Source organism: Balaenoptera ricei, chromosome 19, assembly GCF_028023285.1.
Source record: "Balaenoptera ricei isolate mBalRic1 chromosome 19, mBalRic1.hap2, whole genome shotgun sequence".
Taxonomy (NCBI): domain Eukaryota; kingdom Metazoa; phylum Chordata; class Mammalia; order Artiodactyla; family Balaenopteridae; genus Balaenoptera; species Balaenoptera ricei.
This window is the reverse complement of record NC_082657.1, coordinates 11,455,086-11,477,299: the sequence shown is the minus strand read 5'-3', so window position 1 is coordinate 11,477,299 and position 22,214 is coordinate 11,455,086. Positions and strand designations below refer to the sequence as shown.

General features: G+C 46.6%; 1 protein-coding gene and 1 pseudogene across 7 annotated transcripts in view; both read right to left on the bottom strand.

The window, feature by feature from the left end:
• The window catches only part of LYPD3 (LY6/PLAUR domain containing 3), a 106,539-nt gene extending 88,263 nt beyond the window's left edge, over positions 1 to 18,276 (bottom strand). For 4 of the 7 annotated variants that reach the window (XR_009499191.1, XR_009499193.1, XR_009499195.1 and 1 more), the window contains exon 1: positions 16,124 to 16,370. Coding sequence is in view for 1 of the 7 variants with exons in the window: in XM_059905859.1 (XP_059761842.1) it covers positions 14,776 to 15,260; positions 16,124 to 16,285; positions 16,531 to 16,701; positions 17,470 to 17,601; positions 18,189 to 18,276 (1,038 nt within the window). In the remaining 6 variants the exon portion in view is untranslated. Of the gene's footprint in view, positions 1 to 14,269; positions 15,261 to 16,123; positions 16,371 to 16,530; positions 16,702 to 17,469; positions 17,602 to 18,188 lie in introns of those variants that run through there. The other 3 variants (XM_059905859.1, XR_009499192.1, XR_009499196.1) reach the window with 3 other exon arrangements.
• The window catches only part of LOC132353967 (carcinoembryonic antigen-related cell adhesion molecule 1-like), a 902,477-nt pseudogene that overhangs the window by 104,068 nt on the left and 776,195 nt on the right, over positions 1 to 22,214 (bottom strand).

Below are 22,214 nucleotides of genomic sequence, written 5' to 3'. Positions count from 1 at the left end.
GCGTAGAATCTAGAGATTGCTTTGCAAGGGGTTCAACAATAATTTTTTCAAAAGGGGGGACTGGGATATTCTAGACATTCTTTAATTATATGCAAGAGCACGTTCTATCAGATTTTTTCTTAAACACACTTAACTGTGTTTTCATTGACGTGGCACTGTCAGATTTTTCATATAAACTAACAAGGCAGAAAAGAAAGCCCACAAATCCCAATTTGTGTTTCAATCCACGTTGGCCGTGATACCTGATAGTGCTTGTAAACTCCTACCTTGTAGATTTCTAATCCATTGGCTTGAAACCCCAGATATTGCTTCTGTATGTGGCCTTCTGTGCCACACAAGGTTATGTATTGCCCTGAAGAATTACAGGTGGAGAAAGCAGAAAACAAAGTGTCTGCAAATAACAGCAGCTACCAATTACTAAATGCTCTACCTGGCTAGGGCTCTTACAGACCTAATCTTCATCATTCTCACGCTACCACTGGGAAGCACATGTGACGATGCTCATTTTACAAATGAGACACGGTGGCTCCCAGAGGTGAACTCACCTGCCCAAATTCACATAGGTAATAAATATAGAATACGAACTTAGATCTTTCCACCCCGAACTCCACATTCAGCTTTTTCCTGTGAGAGGATTTACCGAATCTAAAGCAAGACAAGGAAGAGACACTGATTCCAGAATAAAAAGAATTCTGACTCAGCCCACTGGAAAGTTCATCATGATATGGATCAAAGCATTTAGGATTACAATAGACTAACAACTGAATTTATGCTGATGATAGGTCAGAGGGAGGGTGGAGAGCAGGAAAGAATAACAGGCATATGGGGGCAGATGAAAAGCCTTTAAAAAAAGATTAAAGATAAAAGTGAGGGGAGGAAACACCCAGCTGGTTAAATTTTTTCCCAATCTGTTGCTGACACACCCTCTAACCTGACCCCAATGCTCACCAACATCACCACCGCCATGTGGATTGAAATTATAGGTCTTTTCCATTTTACCCACTAGAGTCCAGTGCTGTGATGGGAGAAATTTTCAAATATTGAAGTATGGGGAAGTTATGCTGGCTTATACATGACCTAACTTAAACTTTTTTTTTTTTTTTTTTTTGGCCACACTGTGTGGCTTGTGGGATCTTAGTCCCACGACCAGGGATCAAACCTGGGACCTCGAGAATGAAAGCACAGAGTCCTAACCACTGGACCACCAGGGAATTCCTAACCTAACTTAAACTATATGCTAATTAGAACAGCCTGTTTTGTGGCCTATCAAAGATCCATTGTACATCTGCTTTAACCATGAAAGAAAAGAATGCATTTAAAAATCAAAATGGAGTAACTGTGGTTCAGGCATTCAAAATGGAGCCAGTTGGCCATCGTGGATATGATTTCAGACATGTTCCTGCATCATAGAGAACTTGAATTTTCTGAACTGTATCACTCTCAAGGACACCACCAGCTGTTCTCAAAACAGTATCTGCTAGCTGCCAGCTGTACCTTTATGGTCTCAAGATGTCCCCTTGTAACTAAGTAACCATTTTTGACCCCAACCAATCCTTGCTTAACAAGCACCATTACTTCTTGCCAGCTCCAGTCTTGACTCTTGACAAACAATTTATGTAATTTTGTGGGTTTTGCTTTTATGAGCCTCCCGCATTTTGTAGTCCAGCGAAACAGAATTCAAGCGCTTCTTGAATCTGTGTCTCCTGGGCTATAGTCCTCAGTTTGGCTCAAATAAAAACTATTTTCTATTCCTATTATAGATTGTTTATTGATGTTTATTTCCATGGACAGCTGTAATAGTGGAAAACTTTATGTCTGAAACTGTTCATACAATGGCCACATGTGGTTATTTGAGCACTCGAGGAGCACTGAGGAATTTAATTTTAAATTTTATTTAATTTCAATGATTTAAATTTAAATGTATGCAGCCACATGTGGCTGGCGGCCACCTATTGAACAGCGCAGCACTAAATGGTGAAATGTAGATGTTAGGGCACGGCTTTCCCATCTGTGTCCCCCAAAACCTAACATGAGAACTAGTTGTTTTGGGGGGCACCCTCTAGGGTCAGACTCCCTGGGTCCAAATCCTAATTCTGGGAAACCCTAAGGAAGCAACTTAATCTTGTTTGTACCTCAGTGTTTGCATCTGTTAAATGGAGTACCATTAAGTGGGCCTCACAAAAAGTTAAAACTAATATGTATATGTATAACTGATTCACTTTGTTATAAAGCAGAAACTGACACACCATTGTAAAGCAATTATACTCTAATAAAGATGTTAAAAATAAATAAATAAATAAAGTTAAAACTTTTTGAATCTAAGTGGGGGGAAAATGTCCACTGACAGACAAATGGATAAAGAAGATATGATAGGGACTTCCCTGGTGGCGCAGTGGTTAAGAATCCGCCTGCCAATGCAGGGGACATGGGTTCGAGCCCTGGTCCAGGAAGATCCCACATGCCGCAGAGCAACTAAGCCCATGCGCCATAACTACTGAGCCTGCGCTCTAGAGCCCGTGAGCCACAACTACTGAGCCCACGTGCCACAACTACTGAAGCCCGCACGCCTAGAGCCTGTGCTCCGCAACAAGAGAAGCCACCGCAGTGAGAAGCCCACACACTACAACGAAGAGTAGCCCCCGCTCGCCGCAACTAGAGAAAGCCTGCACGCAGCAACAAAGACCCAGCACAGCCAAAAATAAATAAATAAAATTAAATTTAAAAAATAAATAAATAAATAGTGAACAATTAAAAAAAAAAAGAGGTGATACACACACACACACACACACACACACACACTGGAATATTACTCAGCCATAAAAAAGAATGAAATAATGCCATTTGCAGCAACATGGATGGACCTAGAGATTATCATACCGAGTGAAGCAAGTCAGACAGAGAAACACAAATATCATATGATATGGCTTATATGTGGAATCTGAAAAAATGATACAAATGAACTTATTTACTAAACAGAAATAGACTCACAGACATAGACAACAAACTTATGGTTACCAAAGGGGAAAGTGGGGGGAAAGAGGGATAAATTAGGAGTTTGGGATTAACATATACACACTACTATATATAAAATAGATAACCAACAAGGACCCACTGTATAGTAGTGAACTATACTCAATATACTCAATATTTTGTAATAATCTATAAGGTAAGAGAATCTGAAAAATATATATATATATATATATAAAAAAAAACTGAATCACTCTTCTGTATACCTGAAACTAACACGACATGGTAAATCAACTATTCTTCAATAAAAAAATAAAATAAAATAACAAATAAGTGGTGGGCAAATGGATGTGCTTTGCATGATCTTTCCAACCTGTCTGTAGGTGTGAAATTTTTCATAATAAAAATTGGAAAACAAAATGCTAATACTATTTTACAAGAAAGACTGCTCTGAATATTCAGCTGTGCCTGGAAAGTGCTTCCCATGGTGCTTGGCACATAGAAACAATGGTTGCTTTTAAAAACTGAGCAAGCATTTATCCGGCAAATATCTACTCTTTGTAAGGTATCAGAGACATAATCATCCAAGAAATAATAATGTTCAGTGAGTGCTTCCTAGATGCCAGGTACTGTCTTACCTGTTTTATAGATATTAGCTCATTTTTTTTTATTTTAAAAAATGTTTACTGAAGAGCAACAGACATACAACAAAGTACATGAATCAAGTGTAAAGTTATATAAATTTCCTACACATTATTTATATTTATATTCACTTGAGTAATGACTTCATGAGTCAAGATATAAAGTATTTATTACACCCCAGACGACTCCCTCATATCTTTTCCCGGTCAAGACTGTGCACCACCCACACCCATGCCACAGATGTAAGCACTACTTTGAGGCTAGTTTTGCTTCTTCCTGAAATTCATATAAATGGAATCATACAGAGTGCACTCTTTTGTCATCTTTCCCTCAGTATATCATCTTTGAGACTCTCCAAAATGGCATTATCTTAATATAATAAAGAATGTTTTTGGCTAGGATGCAATAGTTACTGGAAAGATGAGCACAAGACCAATGGCCAAGGTCAGTGCTCTGTTGCACTTGGCATTCCCAGACCGACATGTGTTGTCTGATGGTGCAATTCTCCCTCCACTCTTGTCTAGTTTTGTTTTGAGATTATAAACACCACAAAAGCACAAAATTAAAAATAAAAAAAATTAGGTACTGTCCTGAGAGATATAGATATAGATATATATGCTCCTTTTAATCCTCACAACTACTCTATGAGGCAGGTATGTTACTATTCATTTACTTTTAGCCTAGTATAATATTACTAGTTTCTGTTATTTTTCTTTTTGAAGCGTTTGACATAATTTCAGTCTTATTGATAAGTTGCAAAAATGACACAAAGAATTCCTATATACCCTTCAACCACGTTCCCCAAAGTTAACATTTTACCACATTTTTTTCTATCTCTATAGAAATATTTTTTCTCTCCTGAACAGTTTGAGAGTAAGAGGCAGGCAGGTGACCACTCTCCCTCTAAATTATACATCAGTGTGTATTTCCTAAGAACAAAGACATTCTCTTCCATAATCACTGTACATTTATGTAAATCAGGAAATTAACATCAAACGTAAATTGTCTAGTTTCTGGACCTTCTTGAGATTTTTGTCAACTGCTTAAGTAATGTCTCTTGTAGCAAAAGAAAATACTTGTTCATGCAGTGCATTCGGTTTCCAAGTCTCTTTAAATCTCCTTTCTTCTGTAACAGAGCCTCCATCATTCTTTGTGTTCCATGGCAGCGATATTTTTGTCGAGCAGAGGCCGGTTACTTTGTAGAATGTCCCTCCGTTTGGGCTTAGCTGATGTTTCCACATGATTAGATTCAGATTGTGCACATTTTGCCCAAGACCACGGAAGCGATGCTGTGTCCTTTCTCAGCGCAACATATCAAGAGGCCCGTGATGTCTGTTTGCCCCCTTACTACTGATGTTAACTCTGATCACTTAGTGAAAGTGGTGGCTGCCAGGTTTTTCCTATTTTTGTCACTATTTCCCCCTGTGTAATTAATAAGTATCTTGTGGGGAGATAATTTGTGACCAGGGAAATATCCTGTTACTCCTCAAACTTGAACCCACTAGTTTTAACTTGTATGGATGTATGTTCTCTCCAACACCACCAAGCAATTAACTTAATTCTGACACTATCTACTGGGAGATAGCGTCAGATTCCACAGGTTATAGGCTCAGTCCTACCCCTGCCCCCCACCTGCAGATGCCAATCACAAGTCCAGTTTGTCACCTGGGCTTCTGACTGACCAGCTATAGCTCAGAGGTTCCCACAACCCGCTCTGTTGATTAATTTGCTTGAGCAATTCAAAGAACCCAGAGAGACATTTTACTTACTGGATTACTGGTTTATTACAAAAAGATGTAACTCAGAAACAGCTTGATGGAGGAGATGCACAGGGCAAGGTATCGGGAGGGGGTGGGGAGCTTCCAGATGTGCCACCCTCCCAGTACCTCCATGTGTTCACCAACCCGGAAGCTCTCTGAACCCCATCTTTTTGGGGGTTTTGGTGGAGACTTTTGGGGATTTTGGTGGAGGCTTCATTACAGAGACAACATTGATTAAATCATTGGCCACTGGTGATTGACCTCCAGCCCCTCTCCCCTCCTGGGAGGTGGGGCTTGGGGGTGGCTGAAAATTCCAACCCTCTAATTACATGGTTGATCCCCCAGGCAACCATCCCCCATCCTTAGGTGTTTTCCAAAAGTCACCTCATAAGCATAAACTCAGGTGTGGTTGAAAGGGGTTTGTTATCAGTATCAAGACACCTTTATCACTCTCATCACTTAGGAAATTTCCAAGGGCTTTAGGAGCTCTGTGCCAGAAACCAGGATGAAGACCAAATATGTTTCTTATTATAAATCACAATATCACAGCATCTACGACTGAATCTTGCCTGAATTAATTATCATTATAAAGGTTGCCAAATGGTGATGTTTTGATTCCATCATTCCTTCTAAATCATTCATTAATTTTTTACTCTAAGAATGCGCTTTCTCTCCTTTTTATTGATTTTCATTGATTTTCTATCAGTTTGTAGTCACGGATTCTTGTTTTATTCAATGGGTTGTAATCCTTTACTATTATTATTTAATCTGAGGTTCAACTTGTTCCAGATTTGGTCATAGGAAGCCTCTTTAAGATGTCTTCCTGTGTCCTTCTGACACACCCGCATCATTCTTTGAGTATGTCCTTATTTCTAACTCACTTCTGTTTTAAAGATGGAGAAACTGAGGCACAGAGAAGTTGAATAACTTGCCCAAGTTATCCTGATGATAGCTGGCAGGACCAAGATTTGAATGCAAGCAGTGTGGTTCCAGAATCCAAGCTCTTAACCACTCAACCATATTGTCTCCTTACGGGGGCAAGAACCATGACTTTTTTTTTTTTTTTGGCCACACCACGTGGCTTGTGGGATCCTAGTTCCCCGATCAGTAATCGAACCTGGGCACTGAGCAGTGAGAGCGCAGAGCCCTAACCACTGGACCACCAGGGAATACCTATATATATATTTTATGTATAATATATATCTTATTTATTTATATACATAATATATATATACACACACGTTTGGATTTATTCTGGCATTCTTTTTCTTAAATTGAAGCATAGTTGATTTACAGTGTTGTGATAGTTTCAGGTGTGCAGCAAAGTGATTCAGATACACACATATATATATTCTTTTTCAGATAAACCATGACTTCTTGTTCAAAGCCATATCCCCATCACTCAGCATGATGCCTGACCCATATTAAGTATTAAATGCAAATGTGTTAAACAAATGAATAAATGAATGAATTGTCTGTCATATCACTCAGGTCCTTCCAACTTCCAACCTTAAATTCCACTCTTCATCATTGTAATCACACTTTTTGCAATATGCTCTCAAGTTCCTGGCTTTGTCCTATTAGAAAGGCAATCTGCCAGTATCCAACTTTCTACCCACTCAATGCTTGTACCAGAGTGATGTAAGTGACCAGAGCTGGTGTCAACCAAAAAAACAAGAATGCAGGAGGCTGCAAATAAGAAAAGTTTATTTGGGGTCTTAAGAATGGCAATTTGGGAGACACAGCTTCAGGTAACCCCAAAAGAGCGTTCCAAGGAAGAGAAAAAGTCAGGGGCTCATAAAGACAAAAAGCCACGAGGCTGTTAAAAGTTGCCTGGTGAGGGACTTCCCTGGTGGTGCAGTGGTTAAGAATCCGCCTGCCAATGCAAGGGACACGGGTTCGAGCCCTAGTCCAGGAAGATCCCACATGCCGCGAAGCAACTAAGCCCCTGCGCCACTACTGAGACTGAGCTCTGGAGCCCGTGAGCCACAACTACTGAGCCCACACACCTAGACCCCGTGTTCCGCAACAAGAAAAGCCACCGCAATTAGAAGCCCACGCACCGCAAGAAGAGCAGTCCCCGCTCTTTGCAACTAGACAAAGTCCGTGTGCAGCAATGAAGACCCAATGCAGCCAAAAGGAAATAAATTAATTAATTAATTTAAAAAAAAAAGTTGCCTGGTGAGAATTGTGATGGACTCTAATGAGAGTCAGAAAATATTTGTCCTTAAGGAATCACAAGGTGTTTTAGGGTAGGGCTCCAATAAGTAGATAGACTGTCACGAGTCATTTTAGGGTAGGGTCTGATAAGTATCTTGAGTTTCTGGCAGGTGATCTGATCAAAAGATCAGATTTCACCCAGGCTGAGATGTGCATAAGTCACACTTCCTTAACGTCCTCCTGGCTCCAGAGAGCTCTCTTAGCAATACCAACTCCATTTTGATTTCCCTCTGACACTGGAGGAAAATCACACAACCCTGCTGAAAAGTCTGACTTTAAATTAGTGGTATATAACCTCCAGTGAGTCCTTAATTCTGCCTAGAAATCAGCCTAGACTTTTTGGGTCCATATACTTGCCTGCTTTCCTATTTCATCCCTTCTCAATGCTCCACAAAGCTCCTCCCATTATCCCACTGGATACCACACTAGTGAAAAATTACTCCGAATGATTAGGGACTTCCCTGGTGGTCCAGTGGTTAAGACTCCGTGCTTCCACTGCAGGGGGCGTGAGTTCCATCCCTGGTCAGGGAACTAAGGTCCCGCAGGCCGTGGAACACGGCCAAAAAAAAAAAAAAAGACAAAACAAAAAAGATTAGACTTCAGGGAAATGCATATTAAAACCACAATTAGGTACCACAACACACCTACCAGAATGGATAAAATTTAAAAGACCTACTGGGACTTCCCTGCTGGCGCGGTGGTGAAGAATTTGCCTGCCAATGCAGGGGACACGGGTTCGAGCCCTGGTCCGGGAAGATCCCACGTGCCGCGGAGCAACTAAGCCCGTGCGCCACAACTACTGAGCCGGCGCTCTAGAGCCCGCGAGCCACAACTACTGAGACCGTGTGCCACAACTACTGAAGCCTACGTGCCTAGAGCCCGTGCTCCACAACAAGAGAAGCCACCGCAATGAGAAGCCCGTGCACCGCAACGAAGAGTAGCCCCCGCTCGCCACAACTAGAGAAAGCCCACGCCAGCAACGAAGACCCAATGCAGCCAAAAATAAATTAATTTTAAAAATTCTAATAAATAAATAAATACAACTTAAAAAAAAAAAGACCTACTGACAACACAATATGTTGATGACAACACAGAGTGTAGGACACTCTGTAGGACAGTGAAATAGGATAACCAATTTTGAAAAGGGTCTGCTAGTTTCTTATTAAACTAAATATTCCCCCATTCCTTGACATAGCAATTCCACTCCTAGTATTTATGCAATGAAAGCCTATGTTCATAAAAACAAGTATACAAGAATAGTCATGCCAGCTTTATTCATGATAGCCCCAAACTGGAAACAGGTGTCCATCAGTAGAAGAATGAATAAACAAACTGGGATAATACCACATTCCAGGACTTCCCTGGCGGTGCGGTGGTTAAGAATCCGCCTGCCAGTGCAGGGGACACGGGTTCAAGCCCTGGTCCAGGATGATCTCACATGCCGCGGAGCAACTAAGTTTGTGCACCACAACTACTGAGCCTGCGCTCTAGAGTCCGCGAGCCACAACTACTGAAGCCCATGAGCCACAACTACTGAAGCCCACGCCTAGAGTCCATGCTCCACAACAAGAGAAGCCACCGCAATGAGAACCCCGCGCACTGCAACAAAGAGTAGCCCCCACACACAGCAACTACAGAAAGCCCGTGCGCACCAACGAAGACCCAACACAGCCAAAATTAAATAATAAATAAATAAATAAGTTTATCAAAAACGCCACCGCATTCCGTTGAGTGAAAGAAGCCTTACACAAAAGAGTACAGTATACAGTATATTTCCATTTATACAAAGTTCTAAAGCTTTAGATATTGAGCACTTAAGACGTGACTATTGTGAATTGAAATGTAATATAAGCATAAAATACACATGGGACTCCAGAGACTTAGTACAACTCCCCCCAAAATATCTCATGAATAATGCTTTCATACTGACTATATATTTAAATGATAATACTTGCATTAAAATATATTATTAAAATTCATTGCTTCTTCTCTTTTTACCTGTTTAATGTGAACACTAGAAAAATTTTAATTACATATGTAATTTAAATGTTTTGCAATATACTTCTTTTAGGCCATGATGATCTAAAACTTAGAAATAAGATAAAAGGGGAACCACATATAACAGGCCCACTCAGGGATTATCTGATTCTCTGGGGGTAACAGGCATATGTCTTACTATTTATTATTGATTAGGGCCCAAACTCTATAAATTTTAGATATTAACTTTGCAAATGATAAGAAGATTGGTAAGTTGCAAATGGTTTTTGTCTGGTAAAGAGGCAAATGCCTTCTGATGGAATGATTTCTGCCCAGTAAACAATAAAGCCCCAGAAATTAAGGTTTTATCACCCTGTAAGACAAGAATTCATTTTGAATCTCAGTTTTCAATCTTATTTCAGCATTCTTTCTTTCGATGACTAAATATACTTCATCTCATCTATAAGCTTTTGAATTAACTGTACTATCTTGCTGGTTCCCTATATTCTGAGCACTTACTATATGCCAGGCACTGTACTTGACTTACATTATCAAGTTCAAGTCTCACAAGAGTCCTAAAGGCAGGAACTATTATCCCCAATTAAGAGATAAGGAAACTGGGACTTCGAGAGAATTTCCCAGCTCAGTTTCACTCAGAATAAAACAAGGTATAGAGTAGTTACATAGCTGAGATTTAAACATGTCTGACACAAGCCTGGCCTCTGAATCTCTAATCTACACTGTGTCTTTGTTATGAGGGAAACTGTGCCCCCCTCAAAAAAGGTATGTTGAAGTCCCAACCCCCCAGGACCTATGAATGTGACCTTATTTGGCAATAAGGTCTTTGCAGACTTTATCAAGTTAAGATGACTAATATCTAATATGACCTCAGAAAAAGAAGGAAATTTGGACACAGACAGGGAGAGCTCCCATGTGAAGACGGAGGCGGAGACTGGAGATTGAAGAAGCAGCCAAGGAACGCCTGGGGCTACCAGAAGCTGGAAGCAGCAAGACAGGGTTCTCCCCTAGAGGCTTTGAAGGGAGTATGGCCCTACCAACACCTTGATTTTGGACGTTCAGCCTCCCGAATGATGAGTCAATAAATTTCTGATGTCTTAAGCCACCCAGTTTGTGATACTTTGCTACCGCAGCCCGAGGAAACTCACACAGTCTCTGAAATGGACAACACCAGGCGGTTACATGGATGTGGAGGTGAGAGGGGTACCACCAGCAATATGGGACCCACACCTGGAAGGCATCTTTCCTCTGTCCCTCATCTGTGCTTGCAAAATGCCCTACCCCAACTCACAGGGCGCCGTGTCAGGACAGACTGTGTCGGGGCCTTCACAACACACCGGGGGCTTCCAGAGGTAAAAGCCTTTCTAATGGGCAGAAGGGATTACTGGGTGTCCTGTCTAGCACACCCTTCTGGGTTAGCTCCACCTTTCACTGTCTTAAACTATGATAGTAATACTAAACCGATGGTAAACTGAGAGCAATGCAAAAGATTCCTGCCTGGCGGAATACAGTTGATTATTTCCCTCTGGTTATTGACAGGTTCAACATCCGCTCATAAATTTATTTCAGCATTCCTGATCTCCTACCTGCGTGTGTTCTTGGAATTCTCCTTTGAACTGGTTGTAACATTGTATGGGTCCCCTCATTCATAAATGAGTGAAATGAAATCTTTGACACGTGTTCATCTTGTATCTGTGTAAGAGCTGATTTTACTTTCCAAAAAATATCATCCTTCATCACCTGCTTCCCCACTTTGGCACTTCCTTCAAAGATGAGAAAACACCCGCACGGAGTGACAGGTGATAAAAGGAGGATTTCCAGCCTCAACACCCTCAGAAACCCAGGAGTCCTCTGACTTACACCACCAAGATGGCAAAAAAACAGACTCAGAGTTACCTCTAAAGAGTGTTAACACGCTGGTTAGCAGGTCCTGCTTGTCAAAGCAAAAACTGCACGGGACAAGTCGGACAGGCAAGAAGTCTTCATTCAAAGTATTCCAGAAAGAGACAGAGGCCAGAACTCAGTCTGAACTCAACTCAGCTGAAACACAAGGCAGTTGGGTTTTTAAGAACTGGGGTGGGGGGCTTCCCTGGTGGCGCAGTGGTTAAGAATCCGCCTGCCAATACAGGGGACACGGGTTCGAGCCCTGGTCTGGGAGGATCCCATATGCCGCGGAGCAGCTAAGCCCGTGCGCCACAACTACTGAGCCTGCGCTCTACAGCCTGTGAGCCACAGCTGCTGAGCCTGCGTGCCACAGATACTGATGCCCGTGCACCTAGAGCCCGTGCTCCGCAGCAAGAGAAGCCACCATAATGAGAAGCCGGTGCACCGCAATGAAGAGTAGCCCCCGCTCGCCACAACGAGAAAGCCCATGCACAGCAACGAAGACCCAACGCAGCCAAAAATAAATAAATTAAATAAATTTAAAAAAAAAAAAAAAAGAACTGGGGTGGGGGTTGAGGGTAGTAGGTCATCTGTTTGCGAATTGGCTTCACCCAAAGGAAAAGGAAACTTTCCTGCACCTTCTGGACAAGGGGTAGTTTCACAACTTGGAGAAAGGTCCCCACTGAAGTCAGGCTTCTAGGGAAACTGGGAGATAGAGGTGCTATCTCCCTGGATGTTTATATTTCAAAGAGATAGCTCCCAGGTCCTTGTGAAATACATTTCCTGGGTTGTAAAACTGGCAAGAGTCTTTTAAACAGATTTATATACATCTCAGAAGAGCAGAGAAAGAATTTACAATGACAAGTTTTCTAAAGTAAATGCTCTAAGAAACAGGAGGTCTGGGGCATCTGTGGTTAGGCCATCTGGATTCTGTAAGGGACCAGGGTGAGAGGGAGGACAGCGCTTTAGAGGCAGGAACAAGTCTATCTAAAGTTTAGTTAAGCTGAGGGAAAAGTTACAGCCCTCTTGTTCATGCTCTATAAGGCCGGTCTGCCTGGGTTCCAATTTGGACTCCGCTGCTTATTAGCTGGGTGACCCGAGGCAAGTTACTCAACCTCTCTGGGCCTGGTTTCCTCATCTTTATAAAAAGCAGATGATTAATACTTAACTCATAGGATGGTTGTGTAGATTAAATATGTTAATCCAAGTACAGCATTTAAACCAGTATCTGGCACATAATAAATATATACGTGCTGTGGGTTAAATTACTTTACCGCTCTGAGCCTGCGTTTTCCCAATCATCCCGTCTGAGAATTTATATGGAAAATCAAGTGAGATGATGGATGCAAACATCCTTAGCCCAAGCCTGTCATCTGGTAAGACTCTTAAATGACTAACATTCCCGTAACTATAGTTACTATTACTGATACTTATATTGTTTGTTGCTCAGGCTCTTATTCCCTATTTTGTTACTATAATCACTATTTACTGTTATTTTATTATTAACTCACACTACTCCCTATTATGAATGGAAATATCAGCAGTATTATTATTATTATTTTTTGGCCATGCCACGTGGCTTCCAGGATTGTATTTCCCGGACCAGGGATCGAACCCAGGCCACAGCAGTGAAAGCGGGGAGTCCTAACCACTGGACCACCAGCGAATTCCCAGTATTACTATTATTGAGTCCTAACCACTGGACCACCAGCGAATTCCCAGTATTACTATTATTATCTCACCATTCTGCACACCTGGTTCCCCTCCATCAAGCAGTCCCGAAGCCTGCCAGGGTCTTCCCAAGCCAGGCTTTTCCTCCCTGGGCACCCAAGCTTTCATCTGATTGGAGGAGATGGTGGTGGGACTCAGGCCCGAAGTCCCCAAGAGGAAGCAAAAACGGACAGCGGCACCCGCAAGCCCTTTGGACAGGTGGGACGCCAGGGCCAAGCCACTGAATGATTCCTTTTTTTTTTTTCATCATTAAGCTAGGCTATTTTTTTATATACAATTTTTTAAGGTTACTTTCCATTTACAGTTACTAAAAAAAATTGGCTATATTCCCCGTGCTGTACAATGATTCTTAAGAAACCAGATAGATGAGGGGTCCTGGTGGCGCAGTGGTTAAGAATCTGCCTGCCAATGCAGGGGACACGGGTTCAAGCCCTGGTCGGGGAAGATCCCACATGCCGCGGAGCAACTGAGCCTGTGCGCTACAACTACTGAGCCTGCGCTCTCGAGCCTGTGAGCCACAACTACTGAGCCCACGTGCCACGACTACTTAAGCCCGTGCGCCTAGAGCCCATGCTCCGCAACAAGAGGAGCCACCGCAGTGAGAAGCCCGTGCACCGCAGCGAAGAGTAGCCCCCGCTCACCGCAACTAGAGAAAGCCTGCGTGCAGCAACGAAAACCCAACGCAGCCAAAAATAAAAACATTTATTTAAAAGAAAAAAAAACAGACGGCAAAGTTGGTGGGGCCTGAGGACCGTGTACAAACCTGTGAAACAAAGCTCCCCTCTGCTCCCAAACATTGCTAAGAGTACCATTCACCCCTCCACACTGCTCAGTGGTCTCACCAGGTCTCCCCCTCACCAGTGGGATCACCCATAAGCACGGCTAAACCTCAGGAGGTGAAAAGTGTTCAAAACCAACGTTCCCCAGGGCTGCGACTCCGGATCTCAGTTTCTCCATTTCAGTCTTGGCATTTCCACCCTAGCTCAGCTTCAGGAGGTAGAAATATCTCAGGTAGGTTATACTGAGGTAGGTCAGCAATGAGGTAGAAATAACTCCTTTAAAACACTATACAAAGTAATTAAGCTTTTATTGAAGCCTTATGTGCCAGACATTGACCACACTGAGGCGTAAGGCACGGTCCCTGCCCTTGAGGAGCTCACAGTCTAGAAAAGAAGACAAAGATGCCAAAAAATGATTCCCACAAAGATTCAGGGGCAGGAGGCAGAGCCCTCAGACCCCATCTCTCCTATTCCAGGTTGACTGTGAGAAAGCGAATAGGAAGCTTATCACTGTCTCTCCCACCTTCCCTGGGACAGCTCTGACTACCCTCTGACCTAGGCACCAGGAGGAGACCAGGGGGAGACAAAGGTGAGGGGGATACAGTTGCTGCCCTCAAAAAGCTGGAACACCCTGGCAGGATATATACAACGGTAACTTTCTGTCCCAAAGCTGCAAACCAGTGCAGCAAAAGCTAGGGAGAACAGGGGCTGGGCCAGCCCAGTCCAGTGGTGGAAGAGGGAGTAATGGGAAGTGAGGGTACCCATGGCCAAGGAAGTAGGGCAAGAGGTAGAGAAGTTCATAGTAAGGTGCCAGCAGCCACAGCCAACAGAAGAGCCACCCACCCCACTGAAGGAGCTGCAGAGCCTTTATTATAGGCTCCATCTTCTGTGGGGTACTGCCCAATATTTCTACGGTCTTGGTGGCCACTAGCACCTCCAGCCGAGGTAGATTCCTCCTCCTGGGAGGTCTCAGGTTCGACCTCTTTTGGAGAAGTCTGGCTGGTTGGGGCTGGGGTGGGTTTGGTGGTGAAACTGGAGGACAGGGCTGGGGCAGAAGTACTGACAGAGTTGTTTGCAGCCAGAGTGGTGGACGGAGGTCGGGGCAGCAGGACAAGGGGCGGGAATCGAGGGGAGAAATAGGTCTTGTTGCGGAGGTCCGAGTTACAGCGGGACCCCTGGCAGCAGGAGCCGCTGAGCGTGAACCCTGGGCCTGTCGCCGAATCCCGGGTGCAGGACTCATCCTGGACGCAGCCCCGGACAGGCAAGGATACAGTCACATTAGCTGCAGGAGGGAGACACAGGTAGGTCCGTGGTTGGAGGGAGGGGGTAGGCACAGCCAGAATGAAACTTAGGGGCAAGACAAGAGCAAGAAGACCCAAAACAGGGGACAGAAGGACTCTGCATCCATTAATCCCAAAGTCTCAATTCGGGCCCCACTTTGAGAAACACTGTCCCACTGTCTTTGGCACACGGTGGACCACATTTCCCATAGTACTTTGAGAGGAAAAAATGTGTAGAATGAACTACAAGTCCCACAATGCCTTGGAAGAAAGGTTTGAACTGGGATACTACACCTCTCACACGAGGAAAGAGCAGAAGACCATTGCCTCCCTCTCTCTCCCCCCACCCCTCACACCACCCCCACCAAAATTCAGTCTTAGAGTCAGAACTACATCTGCCATAATACACCTGGCAGAGAATGTAATTTGAAGAACATCTCCCATGGTTCCCTGAAGCAGAGGCCAGGAGGCTGAACTACATCTCTCCTAATACTTTGGGACAAGTGGGGACACTAACCCTTGAATTTTCAGGAGTCAGAACTACACTCCCCACGATGCCTGGGCAGAAGCTTGGAGGCTTGAATACATTTCCCATTGCACATTCTCCCATTCTGCACCTGGCAGGCCTCTATGAAAACTGTATTTCCCCAAAAACTCTAGGACAAAAGCATTCCTATTCTCGTGCTATACTGGGAATAGGACTGCATTTTTCATGATGCTCTAGGACAAGCCACGAACTTAGGCCTTCAGTTCCCAGAATGTGCTGAGGTGGCGGAACCCTTTGGGTAAAGGGATACCTACCACCCATGAGGCCTCAGAAAGGTTACCACAACCCGTGAAGGCCCGGTGCTTCGAGCTCGCTCACCTGCCGTCAAGGTGACGTTGCCGTCGAAACAGCCCCTGTAGACGTGGTCGCTGGCGTTGTAGCACCTCACGACGGGCGGCGCCGTACCCTGGCACTCCTTGCGGCTCAGCCCCACGCAGCTGTAGCACTCGGCCCCGTTAGGCTCGTAGTCACTCTCATTGCCTGCGAGGCGGGCGGGGAGGAAGGAAGGGGTCGAGAGGGTTCAGGAAGCACGGCCCTGCTCCGCGTCCCTCCAGCCCACGTCTCCGCCCCTCGACGGACACTCAGCTCAGCCTCTAACCCCGCCCCAGGGCGTGGCCCCGCCCCCAGCCCCTGCGGAGTTCTCCCGCCTTCCCCTTGTGACCGCCCCTAGCCGCTCAGCCCAGACATGGCTCCGCCCCTGGGCCTGCGGCCCCGCCCCCACCGACCTGCGGGGATGAGCGCTCGCGAGGTGAGGTCGAGCTTCGCGTTGCAGCGGTCCTGCGAGCACTGCTGCAGCTGGACGAAGGCCAGAATCCCGTAAAGGTCCAGTCCGCGGTCATTTTTGCCGGGGAGTCCCGAACCGCAGCCCCGCACTGCCACCGAGAATTGCCCGTGGACTGCGGAGAGGGGAGGGGGCAGGGTCAGAGGGGCGGGGCCTGGAATAGACCGGCACCAGAGGATTGGCCAGGGTGGGAGGGCGAGGGCCTCAGAAAGAACCGATCCGAGGGGAAACAATAACAGACCGAGGGGCGGAACCTGAAAAAGCGGAATCTGAGGGGACAGACAGGCTGACAGACACTGGACACAATCGACGGGGGAGGGCCAAGAGTGGAGCTAAGACGGGGCACGACCACAGGGAGTCGGAACCGCAGAAAGCAGCATCAGAAGGAACTGAGACCGACAAAAAAGGCACAGGATCAGAGACGGATGGGGCCTCCTAGGAGCTGTGGCCGCAGACAGGGGCGGGTCAGAGGGGCGGAGCCTCAGCCTAGGGATTTTAGGAGAAGACCTCTAGAGGGATCTCCATCACCAAGGGCCCCATTGGATGGGGGAGGCTGGAGTGGAGAGGATTCTGGCAGGGACAGAAGTGGGTAGGGAGATCTCAGTGGTCCAGGGGAAATGGATAGGGTGTGCTCTTGAAGGAGACGAGGTCCCAGATCTGGGTTCTCCCAGTTCACCCCACCCATGCGCAACTCTCCGTCCTCATCCCTCTAAGCCCTAATGGCGTGGTTGTGTTGAAGGGCCCACGCCAGGCTGAAAGGGAAGGATGGGGCTGCGTTCAAGGGTGTGTGGCCAAATTCAGAGGGAGGGGCGGGACTATAAGGAGGCGGGGCCCAGATGGAGGAGTGTAAAGGAGTACTCAAGGACTGGGAGGCCCCACTCACTAGTCTCCACCGCCCCCACGACCTCTGTGCAGACGTCCACGCCTGGCGCGCACTTCACCGTCTTAGTCTTCTGCGGAGAGCATCCGTCATCTGCTTTCTGCACGCAGCTGTAACACTCCAGGGCCTGCGCTCCTGGGGGTACAGAGGCAGGTAGAACTGAGCGATCCCTACTGAAGCCTCCTCCCCCAAAGGAGAAATAGTCCTTCCCACTCCCTCTGTCCCAGTGCAATCCTATTGCACACTCTTTTCCAGGGCGGGATAAGGAAAACCTCGCCACAAATCTGAGGCCAGGAGATACATTTGTGTCCCTTTCCTTCAAACGCCCTATGCCTGCAGTGGGAGCATCTTTCCCACAGCCCTTTTTGCCCAAGGTGGGGGATCCCTGCCATAGACGGGGGGTGGGGGGACTCCTTCCTACAGTTCTCCACTCAGGATGGGAGAATTTTACCCACAGTCAAGTCAGCTCGGTGAGGGATCCCTTCCCACAGGCCCCCGTCTGCTTAGGATGGAAGAAATTTTCCCACAGTCCCCTCTGCCCAGGGTAGGGAAACTTCCCGCAGCCCACCCCCTCCCCCGACCGAGACTGATGATCTTTCTCACAACCCCTCTGCCCAGGATGGGAGATCCTTCCCACAAGCCCTCTCTGTATGGGGTAGGGGAACCCCCCTCCCTAGAGCTCCCACTCTATCCCCTCCGCCCCCTTCTGGCAGCAGACTCACCTTCTAGAAGCAGCAGCTGAGGCAGCAGCAGCAGCCAGCCCGTTGTCCAGATCGCTACCCGGGAGCCTGCTTTCCTGGCGGGGTCCATGGTTCCGTCCTGCTCTGTCGGCTTCCCCCCTAGTTGTGCCGCCTCCCAACCCGGGCCCTCTTACGTGAGCCCGGGTTGAGTAACCTCCCCCCAGGCAACCCTGGCCTTGCCCAACCGGGCCAAATCAGCCTCCGCTGTGGGGCGCGACACCCGCCCCTGGGTGCGTCACCCACAGCTGACAAGGAGGGAAAGGGCGGAAGTCAAGGTTCCCCGGCAGTTCCCAGGAGAAAGTCTGTGTGTTTGTGGCGGTGGGGAGAGGATATAAGGCTCACAGAGAGGGTCTACTCAACACTCAGCACTCAGTAAATGTTGCATGAGTGCAGGCTTTGGGCCGGGTGATGCTGGAGACTAAACAGAACCAGTGCTGGTCCCCACAGAGCTCACAGTCTGATGGGGGAGACAGATATTAATCAAATAATCATACAAATTGTTATTTACAGCGAGGACAACGAAGGAAAAAGTGTAGGGAGCCACAAGGAGGTGTGGCATCTAAAAGTGGGGGCTGGTCAATGAAGCATCCCTGAGGATGTAAATCATCCGGGTGCCTTACGATCTTAAAGACTTGGAGGTTTAGCCAGTGCAGCAGGTCGGGATGAGGGCAGAGCACATTGCAAAGCAGAGGGGTCAGCACGTGCAAAGACCTCGGCTGGAAGCAGCATGGACCCTTCGAACACAGAGATGAGAGCAGTGTACCTGGAGCTGGTGTACCTGGCGCTCAGAAAGTGAGGGGAGTGAGGGGGAAACTGAGGCAAAAGGGCCCATTCCAGGCCCTGAGGAGAGGTTTGAATTAATTCTGAGAAAGATGGAGAATGTTTCACGGGGTCTAAATCAGCTCCGAGACACAATCAGATTTGCTTTTTAAACTATCGATCTGGCAAACGATGCAAAAACTTATCAAGAAATGAATTCACTAATCCCAGGGAATTATGCAGCAATGAAAACGGGCCAACTACTGGCCTGGGTGGCAACGTGAGTCTCAAAAACTTTATGTTGGGAGTTCCCTGACAGTCCAGTGGTTAGGACTTTGCCTTCCCATGCAGGGGGTTCGGGTTCAATCCCTGGATGGGGAGCTAAGATCCCACATGCCTCGCGGCTAAAAAACAAACAAACAAAAAACCGAAACATAAGACAGAAGCAATACTGTAACAAATTCAATAAAGACTTTAAAAATGGTCCACATCAAAAAAAAATCTTAAAAAAAAAACCAACTTTATGTTGAGCTCAAAAAGCCTTAAACAAATAAAAGATACCATGTGACTCCATTTCTATGAAGTTCTAGAACAGGCAAAGCTAATCAGTGGTGATAGAAATCAAACTAGGGGTTACTTTGGGGAGGGCATTGCCCCAAAGGAGTAATAGTAAGGAGCCCCTACTATCTTCATCTGGGTGGTAGTTACACATGTAACTACAAACATGCTAAGAATCAACGAGCTGTACGCTGTACATTTTACATTTATGCATTTCACTGAATGTACACTATTCTTACCAAAAGAAAAGGGCGGGGGAGGAGTGCCATTGTGGCCTCAGTAAAAAAGGAAAAGAGTAGAAGGGGCAAGAGAAGGCCAGGAGACCAAGGAGGGAGCAGGGCAGTCTCCCAGGTAAGAGAACAACAGCCTCTGATGGCTGGGAGTTGGCTGGTGGCTCACAGCGATGTCTGGGTGCTCTGTTACACCCCTGCACCAACACATATGGGGCCACACTGTGACTGCGATGGAGTGAGACACAATCAGGACTACTGCCTTCTATGTCTGAACACAGGAACAAACAAGAACACTGTGCAAACCACAGAATGACTAAGCATCCACATATATAAGCTAATATAAGTGACTGCTTGTATTGGGTTGGCCAAAAAGTTCGTTCGGGGTTTTCTGCAAGAGGGTGCAAAAACCCGAATGAACTTTTTGGCCAACCCAATATTATGTATTATTTATATTATGTTATTATTTAAACTACAGCTTTAACCTTGCTTTGTTTCTCCTGACTCATAGATAAGATTTACCTATGGCAGGAAAAATAGCGGCTGTGTTCATAAAGGTTTTATCTGTTCTCCGGACCCCATGGGGCACCCCCATTGCCAACAATGACTAGCACCTCAGTCACCTAGGTTGGGTTGCTTGTCATCATGCTGAAGCTCAGAGAGAGAAAGTGAGTGACTGTGAAGTCATTCAACACTTCCCCCTACTTCCCTGCCTCCCAGCCTTGGAATCCCAGCCTCACTTATGGTTTGCTGTGTGACCCCACTTAAGTGTCTTCACCTCTCTGAGCCTCTGAGGTGTCTGTTTTATAATAAAGGAAGGAGAGTCTTTCATGGTGGAGTGAGGCAGTGGACAAAGTATTAAGTCTGGAGTCAGACAGACTGAAATTTTACTCCTGCCTCTGCCATCCTCTTGCTGTGTGACCTCAAGCAACTCCATCTCCCTCTCTGAACTTTAGCTGCCTCCTTTGCCAAACAGGTCTGAAACCCCCTGTCTCCAGAGGGATGGAGTGAGGCAGGGTAACAATTCTATTATTATTGTGCACTCAGGAGCAGGAGGCCCTGCAGGTCCCAGCCGTGTGGGAGAGTTTCAGGGAGGAACCCCAACTGGCCAGACCAGAAGATCTGGTGTCTTGGGAGTGGGACCCAGGGTGGAGAGTCTCCTCTTGCTCAGGCCTGCCCGAATCCTGGGTGCTGACACCAACCCCCCCGCCCCCCGCAACCTGGCCCAGGACCAGAGAGCAGAGGGAGGTTTAAATACCGGACCTCTACTTACACCTACTCTGTGACTCTCCCCAGCTCCCCTCCACAGGGGTCACTGCAAAGAGGTTTAGAATTGGTTCCCCAGAGAGATGAACAGAGGGGTCAGTGTGGAGGCACCAGGTCCCCAGCCCTGGGGTTCATGCCAGGGCCTCAGACAAGCCTGGGGCCATCTCCACTATGGGTTTCCTGTCCCCTGGGGAAGGGCAGGCTCTGAGCCCAGTGACGTTCCCAGCCTGCCTCAGACGCACTGCTTCTGGGATGTGCTGTCTGGGATGTGTCAGAGAAGGGGGGTGGGGTCAGGGCCAGGGCTGGCTACATAATTTGCGGGGCCCAGTGCAAAATGAAAATATGGAGACCTGGTTCAAAAGGCAGGAAGGAGTGTCATGAAAGGTACTAAAGTAGAAATGCTCTTTTCCTTTCTTCCTGCATCTCTCTCGACCCCATACAGTGTCTAATGTCACGTTCCCTCAGGTACAGGGATACTGGTGGGGTGAGCACAGACCCTTACAGGTGTCTAGAGACCCTGACCCACAACTAAAGCAAACTGGTTGCTGGGTTCCCCTTCCACCAGCCGCCCGCCACCGTGCCCCACCTGAGATGCCAGGAGGCACAAGTGCCTGGATTTCCCGTGAGCACTCAGGCCCCTGTCGGGGCTGGAGGATGGCAGAAGTCACAGGGCAGAGGCAGGGAGGGGAAGGCAGACAGAACCTATTCCGGGGAGGTGGGAGATGGCAGGTGTGGGACCTCATTTGAGCTGAGGCTCCAATCCCCCCAGCTCAAGCTCCACGGCCTTCAGACTTCACTTACAAAATACAAATTCAAATACAAAATTAAGAATTTCCAGATGGCAATCACAGATGATTAAAGCCAAGAGGGCTCTTCTGAACATGGGACTTGTCAACTGCATTAGTCACATGCCCGTGAAGCTGGCCCCAGTAAGGTGACACAGTTTGCAGAGGGGCTGAGGGATGAAATGATCCAAGAATCCAGATGTCTCACACCTGGGGGTAGAGGCCAAGGAACACCTCGGGTCCCCAAGGGCCTGGGGGTTGGAGTGTTTGCATTCCGGGGTTTCAGGAGCACATCTGGATCCTTAAGGAATCCTGGGATGGGACACCCAGGTCCTGAAGAGATGGGAACCAGAGGGACTGAATGCTTAGTTCCAGAGAGGTTTAAGGGAGGAAATGACCTGTACCACACA